General features: G+C 45.3%; 1 protein-coding gene across 1 annotated transcript in view; it reads right to left on the reverse strand.

Moving 5' to 3' along the window:
- Nucleotides 1–9,560, reverse strand: part of LOC104270511 (sodium/potassium/calcium exchanger 3-like) — a gene marked incomplete at its 5' end in the record, with an annotated part of 29,213 nt that extends 19,653 nt beyond the window's left edge. Inside the window, 3 exons of the mRNA XM_009864901.1 lie at nucleotides 266–350; nucleotides 3,723–3,797; nucleotides 9,484–9,560. Coding sequence (XP_009863203.1) covers nucleotides 266–350; nucleotides 3,723–3,797; nucleotides 9,484–9,560 — 237 coding nt within the window. The remainder of the gene's footprint in view (nucleotides 1–265; nucleotides 351–3,722; nucleotides 3,798–9,483) is intronic.
- Between the last annotated feature and the right edge of the window lie 12,754 nt (nucleotides 9,561–22,314).

A 22,314-nucleotide genomic window follows, 5' to 3' on the forward strand; every position in this document is an offset into this window, starting at 1 on the left:
CCGCTGCTTTGGTAGTGTGATGCTCTGACCAACTTGTCACTGTGGGAAAGCATTTCAAATCCTCTTCATCTCCCTGCTCTGGCTTTTCCTCGAGGGAAGTGGTGTTAGAAGACTAACCAGAGCAGAGGTGATGGCAATGAGTCCTATGTGTGCCCACAAGGGAAAGGCCAGATATTGTAACCAATGTTACATGCGTTTAGCAATCCCAATTAAATTCTGAAAAATTGCCAGGGAAACGCGGAGGTTCAAGCAGCAGGTTAGTTACCTATGACAGATGTAAACAACTCAGGAGCAGAGCTTCCCGCTGCCATGAAAGTTGCCCCGGCCACATCTTCGCTAAGATGCAAGCGCTGCAGAAAAACACATCAGAGTCATTGATTACAACACTGAGAGGCTGAAGGAATTCAACTAGAAACGCTAACCTGTTTGCCAAGGGTGGGAAATTGTCAATGTGCATAAAGTTTTCTGTTAATAAAGTTTACTCATAGGAGGAAAAGTCATCACAGGCACTGGCTACATAAGTTAGCATCTCCTCACGTAGAGGGTTGTGGCTGTGATGCCCTTTACAGGTGAGAAAGAGCAGCACTGTGTACAACAGCAAGGCAGTTTCACCAGTCACAGCTCTTTGTCTGCTCCACGATCTCCACGATACACTCTGTATCTCATCTTCTTTGGCCCACAAAGGGTAGGGGCTGGAGCTCGGGCTCGGCTCACCCCCAGCCACCTTCCCTGGTGGCATTTCAGCCTTGAGCATTTATTTAATGCCTCCTCAGACCCTTTTACTGGGATCACCTTCAAAGATACTTACCTCCCACAGCCTTTCCCAGGGACTATCTTAAGCGAGGGCTTCTGGGAGGGAAAGGACCCACCACTCTATGAAAAATAGAGTTTCCAAAGATTTACTTGGTTAATTACTTCCTTTATGTTTTCTGCACTCCCACTGCTCCATCTGCGTAAGTCACTCCTCAGCAAACGCCATGAGGCTGTTAAAAACCACATGACCTTGCCGGCAACTTCCACGGATTAATGAGGAGCTCGGAAAAGCCACTCCCCGCCACACGGCTGCAATCTGCTGAGTTGTCACTACACAAAGTTTTATCATTACTGAAGTACCTCTGCACAGAGACAAGACTGCAGAAATCCTCCCAACAAACTCATCTGGATTGAAGATCCCACTAGGGATATAAAAAAAACTTTTGTAAATATGTCACAGGGACAAGGCAAAAGGAAAAGCTGGAAAAGCTGTGCCCTCACCGGGAACACTTTTTAAGGCATCGCTGTGCTGCTACAAAAGTTTGTGGAACCTGATTAAATGCAGCTTTAGGGAAAATGATTTTAAATAGGATTAAAAGTATTGCAGGAGAGGTCCAAAGGACCAGAAGCAGATCCCCAAAGGCCAGTTTCTTCTGCAGGATTCCTTACAGAAGTACAGAGACAGTCTTCCTACAATCATCGGTCTGCAACTGGAAGAAAACGCCACCAGCCGAGGAAACCAGCTGTGCTGACTTTCTGTGAGGATGGTTTAATGTAAAGCTAAAGTAGGTTCCCTTGAGGACAGCTCCTAGGTAATTCACCACAATGGATATGACGAATTAGCTGATACACTAAAACAGAAAACACAGCATACTACGAAGGAGGGAAATTCTCCACTATTTTCAGACAAACATTTGCAATTGAGGTATAACACAAATTAGAGGGAGTAGCTGGGCAAATACAAGTAGAAGCCAGTTTAGAAAACAAATTAAAACCAGGGCTTTATGGTAAGTACATCTGAATCAAGACAGAATGTCAATGTCTGCCATAGCAAGTGTTCTGGAACAAGTTCTCATCTTAACACACACATTCATGTCCTGGACAGGACAAGTGGTAGCACTAGGGTAAGACATTGCCATCAACGGTTGTTCCCATGCTCAGCACATCATATGTTCTGCCATAACCCACATGACTCCTTGGACATGAGGTCCTGCCAAAGGGCTCTCTCTCTCTCTCAGATTATTAATTTTTTTTCTTTTTGAGTTAACAAATAAACGAACACCCTTGAAAAGATCACAGGTCTCATCAGGTGAAGGAGGAGAACTCGGGTGGTCTTCTCCCTCACGCAGCAGCCCTGGCTCTCCAGGTCAGCCTCCTCACTTCACAGAGTCTTTAGGTGGGGAGAGCATTGGTTGGTGTGAGCAACGGTGGTAACGTCAGCTGTCATAAGGCAGCAATAAAAGCCTCCCTTTCCTAGAAAAACAAGCAAGAGTGGATACTACAAAAGGCTGCAGAGGCCTTTGCAAAGTGACACGAGCCTTTTCCCACACATTCTTGAGTGCTAACATCAAGGACAAACCATGAAAAGCTGGGTGTTTTGAAGACAAGCCATTCTGAACTGATAAAATCAAAAGTAGTTGGATGAGGAAACAGGAATGTGTATTGCTTTTGCTAGCATGTAATTACAGAACTGCCTAATTATGCATAAAATACATAAATAAAAGGACTTGAATGCCCCCAAAGGTCACCTATGGAGTGAGAAAAACCTTTTTTGGGAGAGAGTCAAGTAGGAGCAATAGGAATAGTAAAACTATGATCCATTTATATGACCCATGCTGATAATCTTCAATGACACAGTGTACTCCTGGACAGTAATTTCTTAATACAAGTATGTGAGATCTAGCGTTCTACTGCTACGTTTTCTCTTTCACAGATAATAAAATCCATTCTCCCCCTGAACCTTGCAGGGGCCTTGCCCGGGCTCAGCCCTAAAGAGAGCAGCAACTCTGCAGGACAGAAGCTCCTCCTGCCTTGAGTTTCTGCCCTTCAGTTACCTAAATACCTATGCACCAAAACAATGGTGGTTTTTTTGGTAAAAGGAGATGATACAAAAAAAGGCTTGCATGGCAGGGTATGGAACTACAAATATCAGGTTAGTTTAGAGGCAACTTCCATCAGAGCTGTCAGCACAAATGATTTCTCCTGCTGCCTCCCACACCTCCTCCCAGTGCCAGGCACAGCCTGTGTCCCGATGAGCGATGCTTACTGCCAGGCAGATGGACAGAAGTCTCTTCCAGCTGATGGAGACCTCGAACTGGCAAGAACAATGCATATTTCCTACAGTCAGAGATTTCATTGCCTGAGACTGATGCTGGAGAGGGCTCCTGGTGATTTTGGGCACACGTTCTGTGTTCACCCTGTAGCTGTCCAAGCCGATTTAGGCTAAAATGTACTCTTTGTCATCTCAAATTTCAGCATGCCAACCTTAGCAAAAGAGGGACAGAGTCCTTTGCAATTGCTGGAAGAGCCTCTTTAGAGCTGACCTAGCTGTCCCTGCTGCTTTACAACCAACACAACACGAGGTACGAAACTCATGAACTTGAAGGCAAGGTACAAGACCCATGGGGTGGGGTGGGGTGAACCACCAGAGGTTTTAATTTATATCAGCTAAGGGTAGGGCCTAGTGGTTTTGAAGAGATGTTTAAACATCTAAACTCTCCTGTGCGTTTTTTTCTTTCTCAGCCTGACGCTTGGGAGATTTCTAACTTTCAAGTTAATTTTATAAAACTCAGAAACATCCCATGGATTAATATTTCCAAGCAAAAGTCAAGAAATAAAAGACTATCATCTTCCAAGTCCCAGGAGACCTAAGCGACGTGCCCAAAGGTGTAACTGAACCAAAGCACTGTTCTCTCAGGGAGAACTGCTGCTCAAGCACACAAACTTAAGTAACACTTTCTGATACTTACTTCGCAAATCTTTTCCAATGAAGGAACGAAGAAATCATCGCAGACAATGGCCAAAGCATAAAACATATACACGGCCTGCCAAAGAAAAAAAAAAGTTGAGTCTGGAGATTGTCAAGCAGAAACAAACTGCAGCATCCCAACTCCTCTTAGGTTTGTTTTGGTATGTAATCTTCAAGAAAATAAAATGTTCTTGCAGGAAGAATACATAGCAGTCTCAGGGATTTAATAGAAAGATTATGAAGCATTTATCCAGAAGTTCTTACAAGCTATCAAAAACTGTCAACATTTTATCATCATCATAAGGTCTTCTTTTTCTTTTTAAATTCTCTGGATATTGCTAAACCACGCTTAAAGACTTTTGCCTTCCTTTTTTTTCCCCTGGTTGCACAGCACAAGGCTTTTTCACGGTTGCATTCTGTGAAAGTCTGAACCCTAGAGGAATAATTTTTGAAAAGTTAGTGTTTTGAAAAAGGGGAAAAGCAGCTTGTTTTCTGTGACTGAAGTGCCCTGCCACGTCATCTGAGATTCCAGTGATAATTCTTACTAAACTCCACACAGGAGCAACTTCCAAATGACTGAAACCCAAGGGGGAACATGAGTATTGAAAGGACACCTAGCAAACTGACACTTCGATTTTGTGCATTTAATCTGCATTTCTGTTTTATTAAAAAGAAAGTCATTTCTGTATTATGAAATGGAATGTGCTATGTCCTGATCTCAGACCTGGCAGGCAGAAGGCACAGGGTGCCTTATGTCCCCCCAGCCCCGCTCTCATCCCTCCTGGGGAGGGCAACCTGGTCCTTTCTTTTTACCACTCACAGGCATTACATCATTATTCATCTTCCCACTCCCAAAGCAAGACAAAACCACTTGAAAGATCAAAACCAGCTCTATCCTCTCGGTAACACCTGCCATGTACCACTGCAGAACCACTTCTACAAGCAGCGCAGCTCCAGTGAATAACTAGAGCTGAGAGAAGTGGCCAATGTTTGTAGGAAAACAGTGTCTTAATCCTATTGAACACAGTTATTACCACATCACTAACATCTTCCTGCTTTGCTTCTCTTTGAAGATTACTGTTGAAGCTTGGCTGGTGGGAGGAGTCCAAAAAATTCTTTTCTGGAGGGAAAACAGCAATAAAAATGGCCCCTGGGTTTTTCTTCCTGTTTAAATGTTCCAAGAACAGGTTTAAATCCTCCTGCACTCCAAAACTCAAATTCTAACTTTGCTGCAAAGAGCCAGTAATTTCTGTGAAAATCTCAGCCATGAAAACTTAAGCTCAAAAATAATTCAAGTATGTTTTTTCCAGGATTAGAGATGGGAATTTAACGATAAGAGATGATTTCAACACCATCTTGAAGATTCAGTGCTACACTGTTTTTCACACCATTTGCCCCCCAGTTCCCGAGCCTCTGTGAAATTGGCTTTACCTTGACCTCTTTCCGAAATCAACATGAAAGTATGAGCAAAGGGGGAGAGAAGAAAGAACAAGTTTTTACTGAAATTATTAAAAACAGTTTAAGGGGAGATGAACAATCATGAGAAGCACGGTAATGACCTCATCACCCATGATGCTACTCATCACTCCACTGTTCGCCCTTACAGTCCAGTTTCCTCAAACCTGCAAAGAAATTTCAATAAAGACAGTGTGTGGCTGTATCCTTTTTTTTCCCCACAAAGCACATTTCTGCACATGCTCTGATTTGATCACTCATTTGATAACTGCATTGCCAGAAAGCAGAAAAACAGAATTAGAGGTTTATCACCCCAATACAGTGACAAGCCCTTTCAACCTAGACTAAAGAGGCAGGTTGCTAAATGCTGACAGCTGCCTACCTTCTTCAAGTATCAGTTTTTTCTTTTGGATCCCCCCAAACACCAGAGTGTGAGAAGGTGATCCAAGCCAGGTCTTAGACCCAGGCTGGAGTAGAGTAAATTCAGTTTTTCTGTCAATAAAACCACTATGCAGAATAATGGAGGATCGATGGAGTGATGATGTGTCTGTCTTGCTGCCTGCTAGAGGGAGGAAACTGGATATGGTTCTGGTGGCACAGTAAATGCTTACATCTAGTTCTCACTAAAAAGGGGCTTTTTATTCTGAAGTGGATAGTTTGCCTTGAAATTTCAGCCCCTCAAACCTCATTTTAATGTGTTAAATCTGATATATTAGAAGTATGTTCAGCTTATTCAGACCTGATAAAAAGGCCTGTGAAGAAAACAACCTCTCAAGAGCAATTATGAATCACAATCACAGAATCACAGAATGTTAGGGGTTGGAAGGCATCTCTAGAGATCATCTAGTCCAGACCTCTGCCAGAGCAGGATCACCTACAGTAGATTGCACAGGAATGCGTCCAGACGGGTTCTGAATGTCTCCAGAGAAGAAGACTCCACAACCTCCCTGGGCAGCCTGTGCCAGGGCTCTGTCACCCTCACAGGGAAAAAGTTTATTCTAATGTTTTTGTGGGAACTCCTGTGATCCAGCTTGTACCCATTGCCCCTTGTCCTGTCATTGGACGTCACTGCAAAGAGCCTGGCACTGTCCTCCTGACATTCCCCCTTGACATATTTATAAACATTAATGAGGTCACCCCTCAGCCTCCTCTTCTCCAAACTGAAGAGCTCCAGCTCCTTCAGCCTTTCCTCATACGGGAGATGTTCCACTCCATCACCTTTGTGGCTCTGCACTGGACTCTCAAGCAGTTCCCCATCTCTCTTGAGCTGAGGGGCCCAGAACTGGACACAATATTCCAGATGTGCCCTCACAGGGCAGAGTAAAGGAGGAGGAGGACCTCTCTTGACCTACTAGTTGCTCCCCTTCTAACCCACCCCAGGATGCCATTGCCCTTCTTGGCCACGAGGGCACATTGCTGGCTCATGGTCATCCTGCTGTCCACCAGAACCCCCAGGTCCCTTTCCCCTGCGCTGCTCTTCCACAGATCAGTCCCCAACCTGTGCTGGTACTTGGGGTTGTTCTTTCCCAGGTGCAAGACTCTCCACTTGCCCTTTTTGGATTTCATTAAATTTCTCCCTGTCCAACTCTCCAGCCTGTCCAGGTCTCACTGGATGGCAACACTGTCTTCTGGTGTGTCAGTCACTCCTGGTTTTGTGTCACCAGCCCAAAAGGGAATTCGCCTGCTGCCCCAAGCATGAACTTGCCTCCATTCATTCTTTTCATTTTTATTCTTTAGGCTTTTGCCTTTGGCCTGACGGGGGAGGGATACTGGGGCCCCCTGATCCAGGGCACTTTCCAAAGGGTGCTCCCATTTCTGCTTCAAAGAAGGCAGAGCCTGGCTCCACCAGTCTATCTCTCTATCTGCTTCCCTGATGCTCCTTAGCCATTCAACAACTTCTCTCAGCCGTGCCACCGTGCTGAGCAGCTCATCCACCTGTTCGTACCGCACACAGCAGTTCTTATAACCACCACCTATTACGAGTGACAGGCCCTGGCACTCACTGCAGTCAGACAGTTGGATGTTTCCATGGGAGCTCCGTTTGGGTTCCCACATCCATTCTGGCAAGTTTTGGGACCACAGCCTTCTGTCTGGTAGAGACCATGGCTGAGCTCTTACCGAGAGGGTGATGATCACCTGTGAGACTCACCTGGAAGAGCTTCAGTTCTTCCCCACAATCTCTACCCTTCCCGCATCCTGCTACACCACACGCAGGCTCAAGTGCTCGTTCTGCGCTGTGTGCTCAGCGACTAGTCACTGCGCTCCCTGAGGGGTTTTATCGTTAAGCACCTGGGTGGGGTAGCCATTGCCCCAGCAATGCCCAGGTCTCGTTAGCATCATTTAAGAGAGCTGCCAGATCTGGACAGGGCTCTGGAAGGGTGTCTCTGCTCTCCCAGTGTCTCTCTGCCTGGGGAAACTTCAGGACACCTCCTGTACACTCCTCTCGGCGACTAAGAAAAAGTCCAAATCTAATTTAAAGTAGACTGGAAAACAACCCAATTCATAGTTTATGAAGTCAGTTGTAATGTGTGACTTCATTGCAACTAATCATGAAAAAATACAATCCAGGTCTTGCCTCTTTCAAATAGCCTGGGAAAAACACATTCAGAGGTGTGCACCACACAGAGATTAACAATTATTTTCACAGCTCGTATTTTTAATGGTCTCATTATGAACTCGTTCCTGTAACTAAAGAGACTTTTAAAAGATATTTTTTGTGTTAAAATCTAAGAAACGTGAGATCCCAATGTACCTAGAGTGGCTGCACAGGACTCTGCCAGTTGTTTTTTAAGCAGAGAGATGAATTTAACTGCATATAGTTTACCCTTTTCTTGAACAATTCTCGTAACGCTCGTGTTACCCATAGCACAGTTACGAGGGTGCCAACAGCCCACCAGGGTTTTTCAGGACTACGCTCTGGTGATCATGGGGGCAACCAGCAGATCTGCCCAGAGCCAAGCAGGAGGAACCAACCTACAGCTTCACCTCACACCTGCAGCGTTGGAGCTGAAGATCCTCTGAAGGTCTCTGTCTCTCTCTCTCTCTCCCCTGACTGCAGAGAGGCTCCAGGCGATGCTACTTTTACAGAGAGTCTATACGAATTTTTTGGAGTATTCTTGCAGGTGCTAAAAGATTCAGCTCGGGTCCAGTGCTCACTTCCCAAAACATCTCAAAGCTCAGTGTTCCCATGGAAACTTAGAAGCCTTGAGCTTGCCAGAAAAAGGCAATGGTGATGTTACTCAACAATTTCTAGCACCCATTTAGCCAAGGCAAAATTGTAACACAGAGCACTCGTGTTACAGCATGCAATACAATCTAGTTTATACTTAAAAAGAATTCACAAATCATTGCGCATAACTAACGGTGACAGCTCATTTAAGCTGTCTAAAAATTATTAAATGCTTTTAGACATTCATTAGAAACAGGTATCTTTTTGGCTGCTTAAGAATACCTCTTCCCCCCAGGAAGTACCAACTTGGCAGGTCTTCTTAAATGAAGAAAAGAATTACCTTCATCTACCTAACAAAAGTTGAGGAATGGACTTGGAGGGAGAGGTCTTCTCCCTGTGACAGTACTGCAGCTGCTGAGCACAAGGTCCTCTGACACTATTCAAGTGTCTAGTGGACTGGCAGACCAGGGTTATTTAAATAAATTTATCCTGAGTACCTTTAAACACGATCTCACCCATGCACACCACTTAGACTGACTTGTTCAGGGCAGAGATCACAAAACTACAAGCCCAAAATTGCACAGATTTCTGATGTTAGCAACATCTTTAAAATAGAATCTACTAAAGTTTTCTTGGCATGTTTCTGAACTTTGAGATAAATCCCTGGCCTGCCCAACATCCTCCAGAATTCCCATGAGGATCCAGGACACCCTGCAGCTGATGAATGAGAAGCTACTGTCTTTTCTTTAATCTATTCAGGTAGAAAAACTCATTTCATCAAGTTAACTACTCAGGTGAATTCTGGAGACCCAGTCTCTACTTTTTAAAATTAATCCAGTTGACAATCATTTTAAACAGAAAACCCTCTCTAATTTCTTTCCCCTACAGCTCTTGTCATAAAGGGTGCTGCAAGGATTTCTGGGGCAATTTTTGGGGGTAAGACTTCCTTTATTTTTTAATTCCCACATCAGCAGCCACAGGCTGCACTGGGGCTTTTAAAAAGTGTTTATGTAAAACTGGTGTTACACCCAGGGACGTTTCAGAAACTCTCTCAACCACGACTGAGAGCAGAAGCCCTGGGATCAGCCTGCGGTGAGCACAGCGAGCCCCAAGAAGAAACATGAAGTCACAGACTTACACAAAGGACGTGCAGGACCACAGCTCCATGTCTCCTGTCCTCATTCGTGAAGATGTCATTGGGGAATTCGTGGAGAGCTGCAAAAAGAGGGGGGCAAAGAAAGCTCAGCTGTTTAATCTGCTGTTCAAAGCCACTATATACTGTTAAGCAACGTAATGTAAAAATGTCATTATACCAAGCGAGAGTTCCCACCTTCCCCGCGTGCTCTTGCTCTGCCCGCCAGAGCCCAGAGAGGCCTGTGTGAAATGGCCAAGCCTGGGGCATGAAGAAACTTCATGCAGACACATAATTATTTCAAATAATGATATGACAGAGCAGGGAAAAAAAACAGGAGCCCAAAACAGATGCTGCTTCTCTCAATAAAGGTGCCCACTGGCAGCGTAAGAGGATCCTGTTTCTGACTTCACTGATCTCATGACCACGACCTCCTCAGTGCCCTACAACACCTCGCTGTAGCCCAGCTCACACAAAAGAAAAACCAAAGGAATTCTCCGTGGTCAGAAGGTGACATGCTAAAGCCGGTAGCCCCCTCCCATTCCTTTGTGCTGTTCTTCACCTTCTCCTTACAGCAGAGGGGAGCACCAGCTACAAAATAATGAGCTTACGCCTAGAGGAGGTTTGCACTTCAGCTTGGCTTTATTTTATTTAAGTCCAACAGAGTCATAAAGTCTCTGAAATGACTCACTAACGAGCATCTGGGACAGACGATGGCCCGCTGCGCCAACCCAGAAAACAGCTCAGCAGTTTAGTTTTTTCAATGTGCCTTCAGTAAGAGCAATATATTTTTGTTGGATTCATGGTTCTCTTTCCAAAGGCAAGTAATCAGTCCAACAGTTGAAAAGAGCACATAATACCACCAAATAACCTTTGTTGCAAATACAGTGTTGCAAGTCACTTAGAGACACGTTACTTCCACTTACTCAAACACTTTATTGTTGTTCTGGATCTTAACTGTATTATAAAGCACTTCAAGACAGCCTGCCAATTAGGTTGCCCATGAGGTTGACTTTTGGTTATAAACTGAAAAGCCAGTGTGAAGATGATGTTCTGGCATTCCAAGTGTTTCTCAGTAATTCCAGATTTGAATTGCTCAATAACCACCAAAATAACGGCTTTCTTTTTAACAGTCAGTTCTGCACATTCAGCTTTGAGTTGGAAAATAACAAATAAAAATCAAGCTGCGTTGTTCCTGGCTTTCACATCGTTGTCATTAATAAAGCTTCAGCAATTGGAATTAGCAATTCCACAGATGATTAAACGGAAAAACAACCCAGCTCACTCCCAGCTTTGCTGCCTGTGAAGCAATAACTGAGCAAAAGACAGCTACGGCTTAATTTGGTTATGAATGTGAGCAAGGGACCTATCCAGGCACTGTACCTGAGGAGGAAAACGTTCTTTTTCACGAGAGCCGGTATTTTGACCAAAGACTCAAGCTCACACTGCTAACTGCATTCCTACGCATCAGCAAATGTTATAATGAGTCCTAACAAACTAGTGGGAGCTACCAGAGCGGCACGGACGGCACCTTTAAAATTCACCTTAGAAGGAAGGGACACCAGCAACACTCTCAGACACACAGGGGCTGTGGCCATGGGTGGGGCCAGGCATGCACAAAGCTGCCAAATCCACACTGGGGTGTGCGACGTAAAGAAATCACTCAGACAGGTACCAGCACAAAGATTAGACTTAAAAAAATCCTGAAGAAAACCAATGCAAAACACTATGGGAGATGCAAGACAAGGAAGTTAAAATAGCTGGAAAGGATTCATCCTTCCTCAGCAAAATGTCATTATGTGAAAAATAAAATGTTTTCATTGCGGTTCTGTTTCAGAAATGCTTTTGACCATTCGCTACAAAAAGACACTACAAAAGCAACGGGGGCAGGGATGTTTTTAGCAGGATGCAAATCGGTTTGCTAATACACAGGCGGATATGCTTCCCTCTCCCTCCCACAGCTGTCTAGGCGGTTTTACCATGACAGTTGCTAACAGACAGTGATGATGAAAATCCAATCCCTTTATCGAGAGTTTCTAGGAGATTCAAGGAGACCAAAGTGCACCTAAGGTAAAAGCATTCAGAAAAAAAAAAAAGTATAAAAATAGAATTAGCTTGTCGCTGCTGGCAGAGGTGGGGAGCCCTAAGCCATCCTTTCTGTGCGCTCCCTCGGATTCAGGATCTCACCCCTACACTGTAATGAAACGCACCTTCTTATCCGAGGCAACCTAAGGCGTCCATCACCACGGCCTCTACGACATCGTCTGAACACAAACACTTTTAAGCGGCTTATATTTGAGTGCACACAATTATAAAATAATGTATGCAAATTTGAAATCTGCTGCATTTTTATTAGATGCATCAGGTGCAGATGAGTTCAGATAAGAGGAGAGCTTTGCAAAACACAGGAGCTCCTTTCTAAGAAGAAATAAAGGGTGTTGCTGGAACACCACTCCAACAACAGCTGTCCTATTTACTGAGTATAAAAGCTCATACAGTTTGTTGTTTGGCTTAAAAAGAGTCCTCAGCTTTTGTACAGACTACAGGGGCAGATTTTGCCAGGCTTATTTTGATACCAGGAAAAGAAACCAAACTACCCTGTCAACGAACCTAAACTCAAAGAATTAAAAGATTTCTGCCTAACTGTTCCACTCTCATCGTGCAGACTTTGTAGGTGCTGGGCCTGCAGTAAGTAACAAAGGAGCAGACCAGTAGCAGGTGTAAAATGTTGTGTTCTTTTGCACGAGCTGAGAACCTGGCTGCAAGATTTCAGGCGTCAAGACGCCCCAGAGCTGCCGCTGCTCACCCACACGAGAGCATCACAGTGCACACTCCCTGCCCCAGGTCTGGAGGAAAACTTTGTGCCCGCGCTCGACAGGGAGAAGTTATTTTAGTCATAATGCATTGAGCTGGAATAAATTCTTCTCCTTTTATTCTCAATCAGTGTGCAATTCATTAAAATTGGAACCCTGCTCAGCTTTGGCTTTAGCTCACTCACAGAAATGATCCACATTACCACTCTGCTTGGAGGATTTGCTGGCGCAACACAAACTCTCCTCTGTTCAGCACCAGCAGCTCGCACGCCGTGCCATGGGCAGATGTGCAGAGCAGACGCGGCCGTACCATTCCACTTCCAAATCTCTTTTCCCTGCCACTCCTTTCCCTCTCCTATTTAATGTTTCCACATTTCCAAAAGGATTCTTTAAAAAAAAAAAACAACACAAAAGGCACAAACAAAACTGTACTGCATTTAACAGCTCTCAAAGCTGCAACATAACTTATTTTTCAAAAAAGTCTTTATATTGCTAGCCAGAGCACCCACCCTAGGGATGAGAAAACCCTTGGGAAATCTGCCACAGCTTTCAAAGAAGGGAGAACTGAGGATGTTTAGCCTAGGCAATGAATTATCAGCAAAAAACAATGTCAGAAATTTAAAAAAAAACGGTTCATTTTCTCACGCTGTCCTCACAATTCTTTCACAGCCAGAGAAGTCATATCAGTGCCAGGCACTGCAATCCCGAATACCTCGTGGGGAGAGCTCCATGTGGATGCAGCTTTCCAGGAGACTGGCTCTGCCCAGTGGCCCCTGTTCGGCTGCTTCTCTCTTCAGAAGCAGCCGCATGTCCCATTGCACAGCAGATGACAAAGCATTGAAAAAATAACATGACTGGGCTGGATTAGAAACCAGGATTTAGGCATGCAGCTCCAGCATTAGGGGCCACTGGCATTCGCAATATCGATGCTACTTCAAGCTGTCATTACAAGCCGCAGAGACAACCACACTTCCGTCGCTGGGAAAACACACAGACATGTGGCTGTGCCAAGCAGCGGGGTGCGAGCTGTCACCTAAGCCCAGGTGACAGATTGTTCACTCCTGTGAACAAGGTGCTTGACATGTGCCAGCTTGCAAAGGGAAAGCAAATATATCATTAGCAACGATCGAAACAAGAACAGAGAACAGGAGGGAATGTTGTTAAGCCACTGCACGAAGGGACCCGGTGCCGTGTCTCGGGCAGTGTCTGTCATGCTGGTCTCCCATCCTGGGCAGCAGCGATGGGGTCAGCCAGGAGGATGGACAGGCCACCGAGCATGAAATGCCAGAACAGGGATTGCCTCTCCACCCTAGGAAAGGTGGCCCGGAGCAGGAGTTTCTGAAGCTGGGCAGCGAGGAGAGGGAGGAAAGGCAGTTCCCGGTCACCAGCTCTCCCAGTTCTGCAGCTTCACAAAGCAAACTGACAAGTCCATGCAAGAAAAGAAGTCCAGAAAAGATGAGTTAGATAAAGACGCTCCCTGTGGCTCAGGAAGTCCGCGTACAGCAAACAGCTACAACTGGGGAAAGTGCATCAGAAATTGTCCCTGTATGTTTGCTCAGTAGGTTTACTCAGCATCTACTATTTGCATCTCTGAGGGAATGATATTAGGGGTGCAGACCTTGTGATGTAACCCGAGACCTTTTTTGAATCAATGCCAACAGCTTTTACAGAGGGAAATAAAAATATACTTTAAAACAGTTACCTGGGGTTTTTTCCCCATCCTCAGATTTATGAATTTAAAACTCAAGCCTGAGATTTTTGACTGCTTCAAGGTTAGCCAAGAACATTACATTCGCCACCTGCCTGCACATCATCCAAGCCCAATGCCCTGACCTCCAACAGCATCAGCTCTGACGGCACCATAGCCCCTACCAGACACACCATCCCCCCGAAACCCGCCCTTCACAGGGGCCGCTGTCTTTAAAAGCAATAAGAATTGGTCAAATTCTCTCCAAGGGGAGGACAGTATTTTTTTCTACACATATAAATATTTTACTTTCTGCCAAGTAAAAGTTGTGTTTGCATTACAGTGGCATGATTTAAAATTCAAGAGAGCCAAATTGTGCTGATACATCAATAGTGAATCATTTTGCTAATGTTTTCACTCATGTCACCACTTAACTGCTGAAAACAAGGGGCTGTAAAGGCACAGGGGTGCAGCACAGCATTAGAAACCACATGGCATCCCCTCCACAGCCCATTTTTCACTGGTAGCTGCACTCAGGAGCTGCAGAAAGACCCGGAGTCCCACCTGAGGAATTCAAACCAGATGTCAATCACACAGAAAACATCCTGCCACAAGTGGCTCATCCCACAAACTTCTCTTCTGAAAGCATTTTGGTTGATTTGCTACACTCTCTCATCAGAAAGCAGCCCTCTGGGTAAATACAGTGAGAGGGGAGCTGTGGGATCCTGACAGGGCATAAATCCCACCGTAACTTCACCCTCAGTCACACACGGCCATTAATTCATCCCGGGGGCTTTTTTTAGACATTCAGACTACATACAACTCTGTCAGAAGCTCTGACGGGAGCCAGGATGCTGAACCACCTGACTGGGAGATGGGGCTGCAGGGGCTGGCTGCTGTCAACATCGGGAGGAAGCAGCAGAAACACCCCCTCGATCCAAAAACCAGAGATGAAGGAATGACCCTGGTATGTTCCATGACACCATGACAAGCTGGCAGGTTACATGAAGCTAGGGTTATCATCTTACACCATGCCAGACGTGTGTTTCCCCCCCCACACATTGATCTTTAGCTCCCCTTACCAATGGGACAGCCTAAAAGCCCAGTCAGAATGCACATTTCAATCACAGATAGCTGTAATCTTGTGAGCTCCTCTGTCAGAGACTGCAGCGAGAGGCACAGCGATGGGAGCATCATAGTTGAAGCTGCTGAGCCTCAACAAGTACCTGTTTACAGGTGCCTCTCGGTGGGATGAGCCAGACAGAACACACGTGGCATGAATAAAATGGGAGAGGTCTGCATGTTTTCTGAGTCCGGTAAGTTATGCACGGGCCAGAGGAATGGGAACATGAGATGATGAACCATGTGCTCCATGGGGAGTTCAGACCTGGCAGCTGATTTGCATGGGAAGTGAGAACAACCATCGCTCCTTCGCTTTCTGGAGGAAGCACTCATGAGAAATCACTGACTGAAAGTATCAGGCGTAGCAAGATTCCCCACCCACTCACCTACGCACCCATGCAAACACCCTTCATCGCATCTCCTGGGAAGCGCCATTTCTGCCTTGGAGCACCAGCCAGGGAAGTTCTGGCCAGGCTTGTGATTTCACACTGTTGCGATGTTTTATCTGTGGGTAACATATGCAAACGCGCATGACTTTGTGAGTGTACCTAACAGCTTAGCTGCTTGCAATCCCCCACACATCTGATTTTCACACATTCAGCATTCAAGATGTTCAGAGTTGCAAAGAGATTGCAATGCGTGCTTCCTTTGAAATGAGGCACGTTTCTTCATTTTCTGTAGATTCTCTTGGCCCTGCATTGCACTGCCTCCAGGCTCAAACCCTTCTCCACTGTGTGGCTGCTTCATCGTGCCAAGTTTACACACACACAACGAGCCAGATCCAGAAGAGGTTTCCCAGGGACAGATGCTTTCCCCAGATGCACAAAGTAAAGCCTTGAATCAACAAATCTCTACATAAAAGCAGAGCCCTCGTGAAGGCAAAAAGGTTCTGCCTTGGCCTCAAAGCAAACTAAGAGCTCGCAAGGTCAGAGGCACATCTGAGATCCGAGGACAACAAGTAAATATATCTAAGCACAAACAGGGAAGAAATCAGAAATAATAAATAATATGCAACAGCATATGGTTCAGAGAGAGTTTAAGTCAAACAGCAATAGCAAATGACCTTTAAAGACAAGGTTGTGTTTCCTTTTGTTCAGTAGAAGACTTATTTCTGTCACAGGAAGATTCTAGTAACTTTTCCAGGATCTCTTAGCTTTCCTATTTCTGCATTTCATCTGAACAGGCTTCAGGTTTTGTTTTGTGTTATTTGTGTCTCCCGTGACTAGCAGCAGTGAGTTATTGCTTCTAGAAGGAGACACACGGGGCACAAGCAGAGCTCGTGCTTTAACTTTCACAGAGCTAGGCGCAGCTGGCCTCGGATCAAGATGTTTCCCTTGACAAATGCAATACTTGTGCAAAGTTATCCATTATCAGCCACACATTCTGGTCAGAAATAACTGGCACAAGGAAGGTTCTTAGCAAAACCACAGCAAGAAAAGAACAAATCTCTGGCTAGCTCCTGTCCTGACATGAACTGCCAGAAATTCCTAACAACTTACTGGCTTAATTACAGCTAGTCTGGACTTCCTGGACTTCTTTTGATTGGGAACAGAATACAGTCCCTCCTTCATTAGCTTTATTTTGGGGAACAAATATTTACATTATTATCGTATTGATGGGTAGGCTAACCAAAAAAGGCAATTTTTTTTGCAAGAAGTACTTCTATAAAGCCACCTGGAAAGGAACAGATGTTGCTGTCACATGTCTTCTTATCTTGAGGAGAAAAAGGAGGGATTTTCTCATCTCACAAGAACCCAAGTGTTGGATGCAGGGATATCATGAGTTTTGAGGAGGGGAGCAAACTCCCCCAGTATGCTTCAGACATATACCCATTACAGGAGTGGCTGGGAACCGAAATTAACAAACAAAAAAAGAAACCTCCTTGCAAACAGACAGGCTTTAGGGACTTTGTCCAAATCATGTCAGAGTTGTAGCTTGGGAACGTTTTCTGCTGCAGATGCTCCTTCCAGCCCCGACATCCCCTTTGCCAGGCGTAGGATGCTGGGCATGCAGCGGTCACATCGAGCTCAGGCTACCTGGTACCCGCGGGGAGCAGAGCTGAGCCCCACAGCTGCTGCAGGCTCTGCTGCCCACGCGTCGTCGTTGCAGGGATTTGTTGCCTGCAAATGAGTCCCAAACCTTTAAACTGTCCAGGCTCATCCGTGTAGCAACTCTAATACTCTTTAAGCTCCCTCAAATTTCCCAACGCTTAAAGCTATTTCAACCTCTTTGTTATTTTACGTTAGGCACCCCATTAACTATTTCCCTACTTCAATGTAATCAGCATTTTGCATTATTTGGAGCTTAATTCTGGACAATGAGGCCACATGGCTTGTCTTTTCTACCAGCAGACCAGCCTAGAAAAGAGGATCCCCACCTTTGTCAAAGAGCCACCATCCTGCAGCGACATGCCTGTGCCTGGGGACTGCTCTGCCAGAATATGAGCCCATTCCTCTGCAGAGCAAATGTTTGCAAAGTTGGGGTACAAGACCACCTCACAACTTTCAACAACTTTCAACAACTTTTAAAGCTGCTTCATTCTCCTTCGGTCTTGCATTACCCCGTGTATACACACAGGGTGAATGACTATTTGTTTTTCCAAGTGTATGAAGCCAAAGCCTGTTAAAATTTTCTCTTTCAGCTTACATTCCCCACACACAAAGGATCTACCCCCTTCCCCTCTCAGTCAAAACAGAAGCAAAGCTCTCCTTTCACTTTTCCATCCCAACAGTATCATCCACAAGGTGCGTGAAGTGGTTAGGCACTTATATTTTAAGTAAATATATTTAGTAAATCAGAGCAAGTTTCATACTTCAGACATCCATAATTTTGCTTATAAAACTGACATGAAAAATTTCCATTCCGAGACTGCAAGGTTAAAATGATAAATGCATTCGTTACATACATAAGAGGGGAATCAGAGATTAGAGTAATCCTTTACTTGGATGGACTAATGAATATACATTAAAAGGGGCTTCTTGGGGATGTAAACAAGCAGCATCCACTCAAATGAAAAAGATGATAGCTGCAATCCATCTTGCAACCCATGCCCAGTATTGACAATACTGCTGAAATAAACCACAGCGGAAATTAGCCAATGAAAACCAACCTGAAGAGGATTGGATTCCCACAGACACATTCACTAACATGCAAATGCAATCTCTTGCTATGCAGAGAGACACTTCATGTGCATGCTCAAGACAAAGTCCTCATGAAAGTCTGTGGCCTTTGCCTTCAATGAAAAAGAGCGTCAGGAGGGATTTTCAGATGACAAGGCAGTGCAGCTCCCCCACGTTCTTGCTCTGCTTTTACACCTGTGGGTAGTTTTTTAGAGAGATATGCAGGAATAAGCCCAGATCTGTCAGAAACTAGAGTAACATAGAGACCAGCAGTATGGCAGACTGACACCACCTGGATACAATGAACTCTGCCTATGCAAAACATAAACACTCTCTATGGCAAAAAAAGAACTCTTCACTGCTCTCTGAAGGTACACCCCTGCTTTCTCAGGGTGACAGGATGTCTTCTCCAAGGCATCACAACATCGTTGGCTTGAACTTCACGTGTGACCAGTCACAAAACAAGCTCCCTCTGGGAGAGAGCCGCAGGCAGCTCTCTGTCTGGCCGGTTATCCCGCATCATGGAGTGCTCACTCCTGCCCTTCCAACAGCATCACATCTTCTCCAGACCCTTTTCACCTGTTTTTTGAATACCAGTCTGCTTGCCTGCTAACAGTTTGGGGATTATTTCACTCAATTCTGCAGCACCATGAAGCTTATCCTTTCCAGGCTCAATTCGGAAGCTTCCCAGCTAGCTAATTATCCCATCACTAGATCTCCCATACTTCAGGCATAGATTTCGTCATTTTTCTTAGTGTTATATGCATTAATCACGCACTTGCCAATAACCATTTCAGTGAAGACTGATACATGTGCTGTCCAATCAAGCTTGATAAATCACTTTCTAAAACCAGTCAGGGCTCCCATTTAGGGAGATGAAGCAAATGCCCAGAGCCTCCCAACTGAGAACCTACATCACTTCTACTGTGCTTCTGGTGAGCAGATGAAACCAGACTCATTTCAGGGCTGACATTTCAGTCTCGGCCCTTGCCCACATTGCACCCGTGCTCCTCCTGGAGCTGTCTGGCCCCAGGCAGAGGCAGGCCATCAACCACGGGCTCACTACGTGGACACTACCTATAGCCTGCCCATGGTTGCTGCTCACAGCATGAAAACACTCAGTCTTCAGCAACTGCAAACCATGCTCCGAGCCTGCTGAAAACTGGATTCGGCAAGCTAGGTCCTCCACTGACATAAACCATCACAGTCCTTTCTAAACTAAGGACAGTCCAGCAATTAGCACTAACTGAGGATCTCTAAATGACTTCAGCGGTCTGCTACAGACAGACTCCAGCAGAAAATCTGTCACAACATCCCTTTGGAATTGAATGCCAAGAGCCGGCTGAAGTCAGTGAAAGCGATTTCTGGCTTTCAGCACAGCCCAAGACAGCACACACTTCTTGTTCCCCACATCTCAACTTCTGAATTTTGCAGGAAGAAGCTCAAGAGACTTTTGTCTCCTTTTCGGTTACCTATATAGTGACACTCTCAAGTTTGCTGATGACACAAAACTGGGAGGAGTAGTTGACACACCAGAAGGTTGTGCTGCCATTCAGAGAGACCTAGACAGGCTAGAGGGCTGGGCAGGGAGAAATCTTACGAAGTTAAACAAAGGCAAGTGGTAGAGTTTTGCACTTGGGAAAGAATAACGCCATGTGCCAGTACAGGTGAGGACTGTGGATCTGTTGAAGCGTGTTCAGAGGAGGCCACAAGGATGATCCAGGGGCTGGAGCACCTCTGCTACGAGGACAGGCTGCAAGAGCTGAAACTGTTCAGTCTGGAAAAGAGAAGACTTTGGGGGGACATAATAGCTGCCTTCCAATACCTGAAGGGAACCTACAGGAAGGCTGGGGAGGGACTTTTTACAAGAGTGTCCACTGATAGGACAAGGGGAAATGGGTTTAAGTTGAAGGAGAATAGATTGAGATTGGACCTTAGGAAGAAATTCTTCAGTACGAGGGTGGCAAAATTTTGGAATAAATTGCCCAGAGATGTTGTGGCTGCCCCCTCCCTGGAGGTGTTCAAGGCCAAGTTGGACGGAGCCTTGAGTATCATGATCTAGTTGAGAGGCATCCCTGCCCATGACAGGGAGGTTGGACTAGATGATCTCTAAGGTCCCTTCCAGCCTAGGCCATTCTATGATTCTATGATCATGGCCCTCCAAGTGCCAGACTCCAATCAACACACAGAGACCCAGAGCACAGCCAAGGGAAGCCAACGTCATTCATGTCGAATACTTTCATCAACTTCTCCAATGACATAACTGGCCTGGCAGATGAGTAGAGATTACCTTGATATCAGTAAAGCTTTGACACTATCTCCCATAAAATCCTTACTGAGAACCTGGGTTGATGCAGGATGGACAAGTAGGCAGTAAGGTGAATAGAAAACTTTCTGAATAATGACGCTTTCCTGGAAATGGGTGACAATGTGGCTGGCCGCTGAAGGATCTGGGGCTCTTCAGCTTGGAGAAGAGGAGGCTGAGGGGTGACCTCATTAATGTTTATAAATATTTCAAGGGGGAGTGTCAGGAGGATGGAGCCAGGCTCTTTGCAGTGACGTCCAATGACAGGACAAGGGGCAATGGGTACAAGCTGGAACATAGGAGGTTCCACAAAAACATTAGAAAAAACTTTTTCCCTGTGAGGGTGACAGAGCCCTGGCACAGGCTGCCCAGGGAGGTTGTGGAGTCTCCTTCTTTGGAGACATTCAAAACCCGCCTGGACGCATTCCTGTGTGACCTACTGTAGGTGATCCTGCTCTGGCAGGGGGGCTGGACTAGATGATCTTTTGAGGCCCCTTCCAACACCTGACATTCTATGATTCTGTGATCTTGTCTAATTTTGTCCAGAAGAGCATCCTTGAAGGAGGAGCTCAGTGCCATTCAGAGGATTCAGCCAGAAACCAAGAGCTGTCAGGGTCCAGAACCTTGGAAGACCCATGCACAAGCTTTGCTCTGTGGCCAAGGACTATCCTCTGATGTGTAGCTGAGCTTTCCTCTGGAATTTCACTTACAGGTTTTAGTTTTGCCTTTCTGGTTTTGTCCTAGCTAGTTTCTACACCAAAAAAAACCCAAAATCCTCACTTCTGATTTTACCTCTGGTTAACTATATTTATTTCCCAGTGAACTACATGGAGCGGGCAGAGCACCACAAACCCCGCAGTCCTCCAGGAGAGGAGGCAAGTCATGCTGTGGGGAGCGCATTTGCCTCCCATGTGCTCGCTCTGTCTGTGCGCGTGCAAATCGCTCTCCTGAGCTGGCACTGAAATACAAACTGACACATGAGCTTCATTTATGTGCCTACAAGAAGGTCTTGCAGAGGCTACACACACATCTATGCATATTTATGTACAGACACGTACTCATCTATACGCACACATAGGCACACACAATAACACATGTATTGACTTGTCTGAAGTAGGAAGAGTCTCATGGTAAAGGGAAATCAGTTCATTTGATTTTATATTACATTTATCAGGAAAACATGAACAAGCACCATATGCAGATGAAGCCAAGTACAAGGGCAGGTTCCTCTGCAGTTACACATTGTGCTTTATGGTGACAGGCAGGCTTAGAGCCTAATCTCCAGTATAAAAATCATATCAATCAATGTCAGCACAATATTCATACATTAGAAGGACAACACTGGCTTTAAATAGGTACCAGCAGTTGCAGAAGACAAGGTGCTTCCCAAACTCCCATCTCCGAAGAGCCTTTTATCTCTCAGAAACTGAAAGCCCCTAAATATAGGACTACTATTAAAAATTCATGAGCTTCAGCAGCTATTTATCAAAGTCATGGAAATAGGATATTTCCATGATGGTGAATGGCTTGACATTCATTACTAATAAGCAAATGTGCACTTTATTACCATTTTCGAACAGAACATTGCTAGCAATACCCAAGGAACATCACATTATCACTAGGAGTCAGCATTAGGCTTTGCTACAATACACACGTTATTTCCACCACCTGGATGCCTCATGCTTATTGGTTCACAAACGGCGCTGCTGATGCCAGCTCTGTGGAGTGTGTCCATGGAAGGCTGCTCAGAAGGTGGAGATGGGGTGGTGCTTTGGTGCTTCTCTCAGCCAT

Source organism: Apaloderma vittatum, unplaced genomic scaffold (assembly GCF_000703405.1).
Source record: "Apaloderma vittatum isolate BGI_N311 unplaced genomic scaffold, ASM70340v1 scaffold6082, whole genome shotgun sequence".
In the NCBI taxonomy this organism is placed as follows: Eukaryota; Metazoa; Chordata; class Aves; order Trogoniformes; family Trogonidae; genus Apaloderma; species Apaloderma vittatum.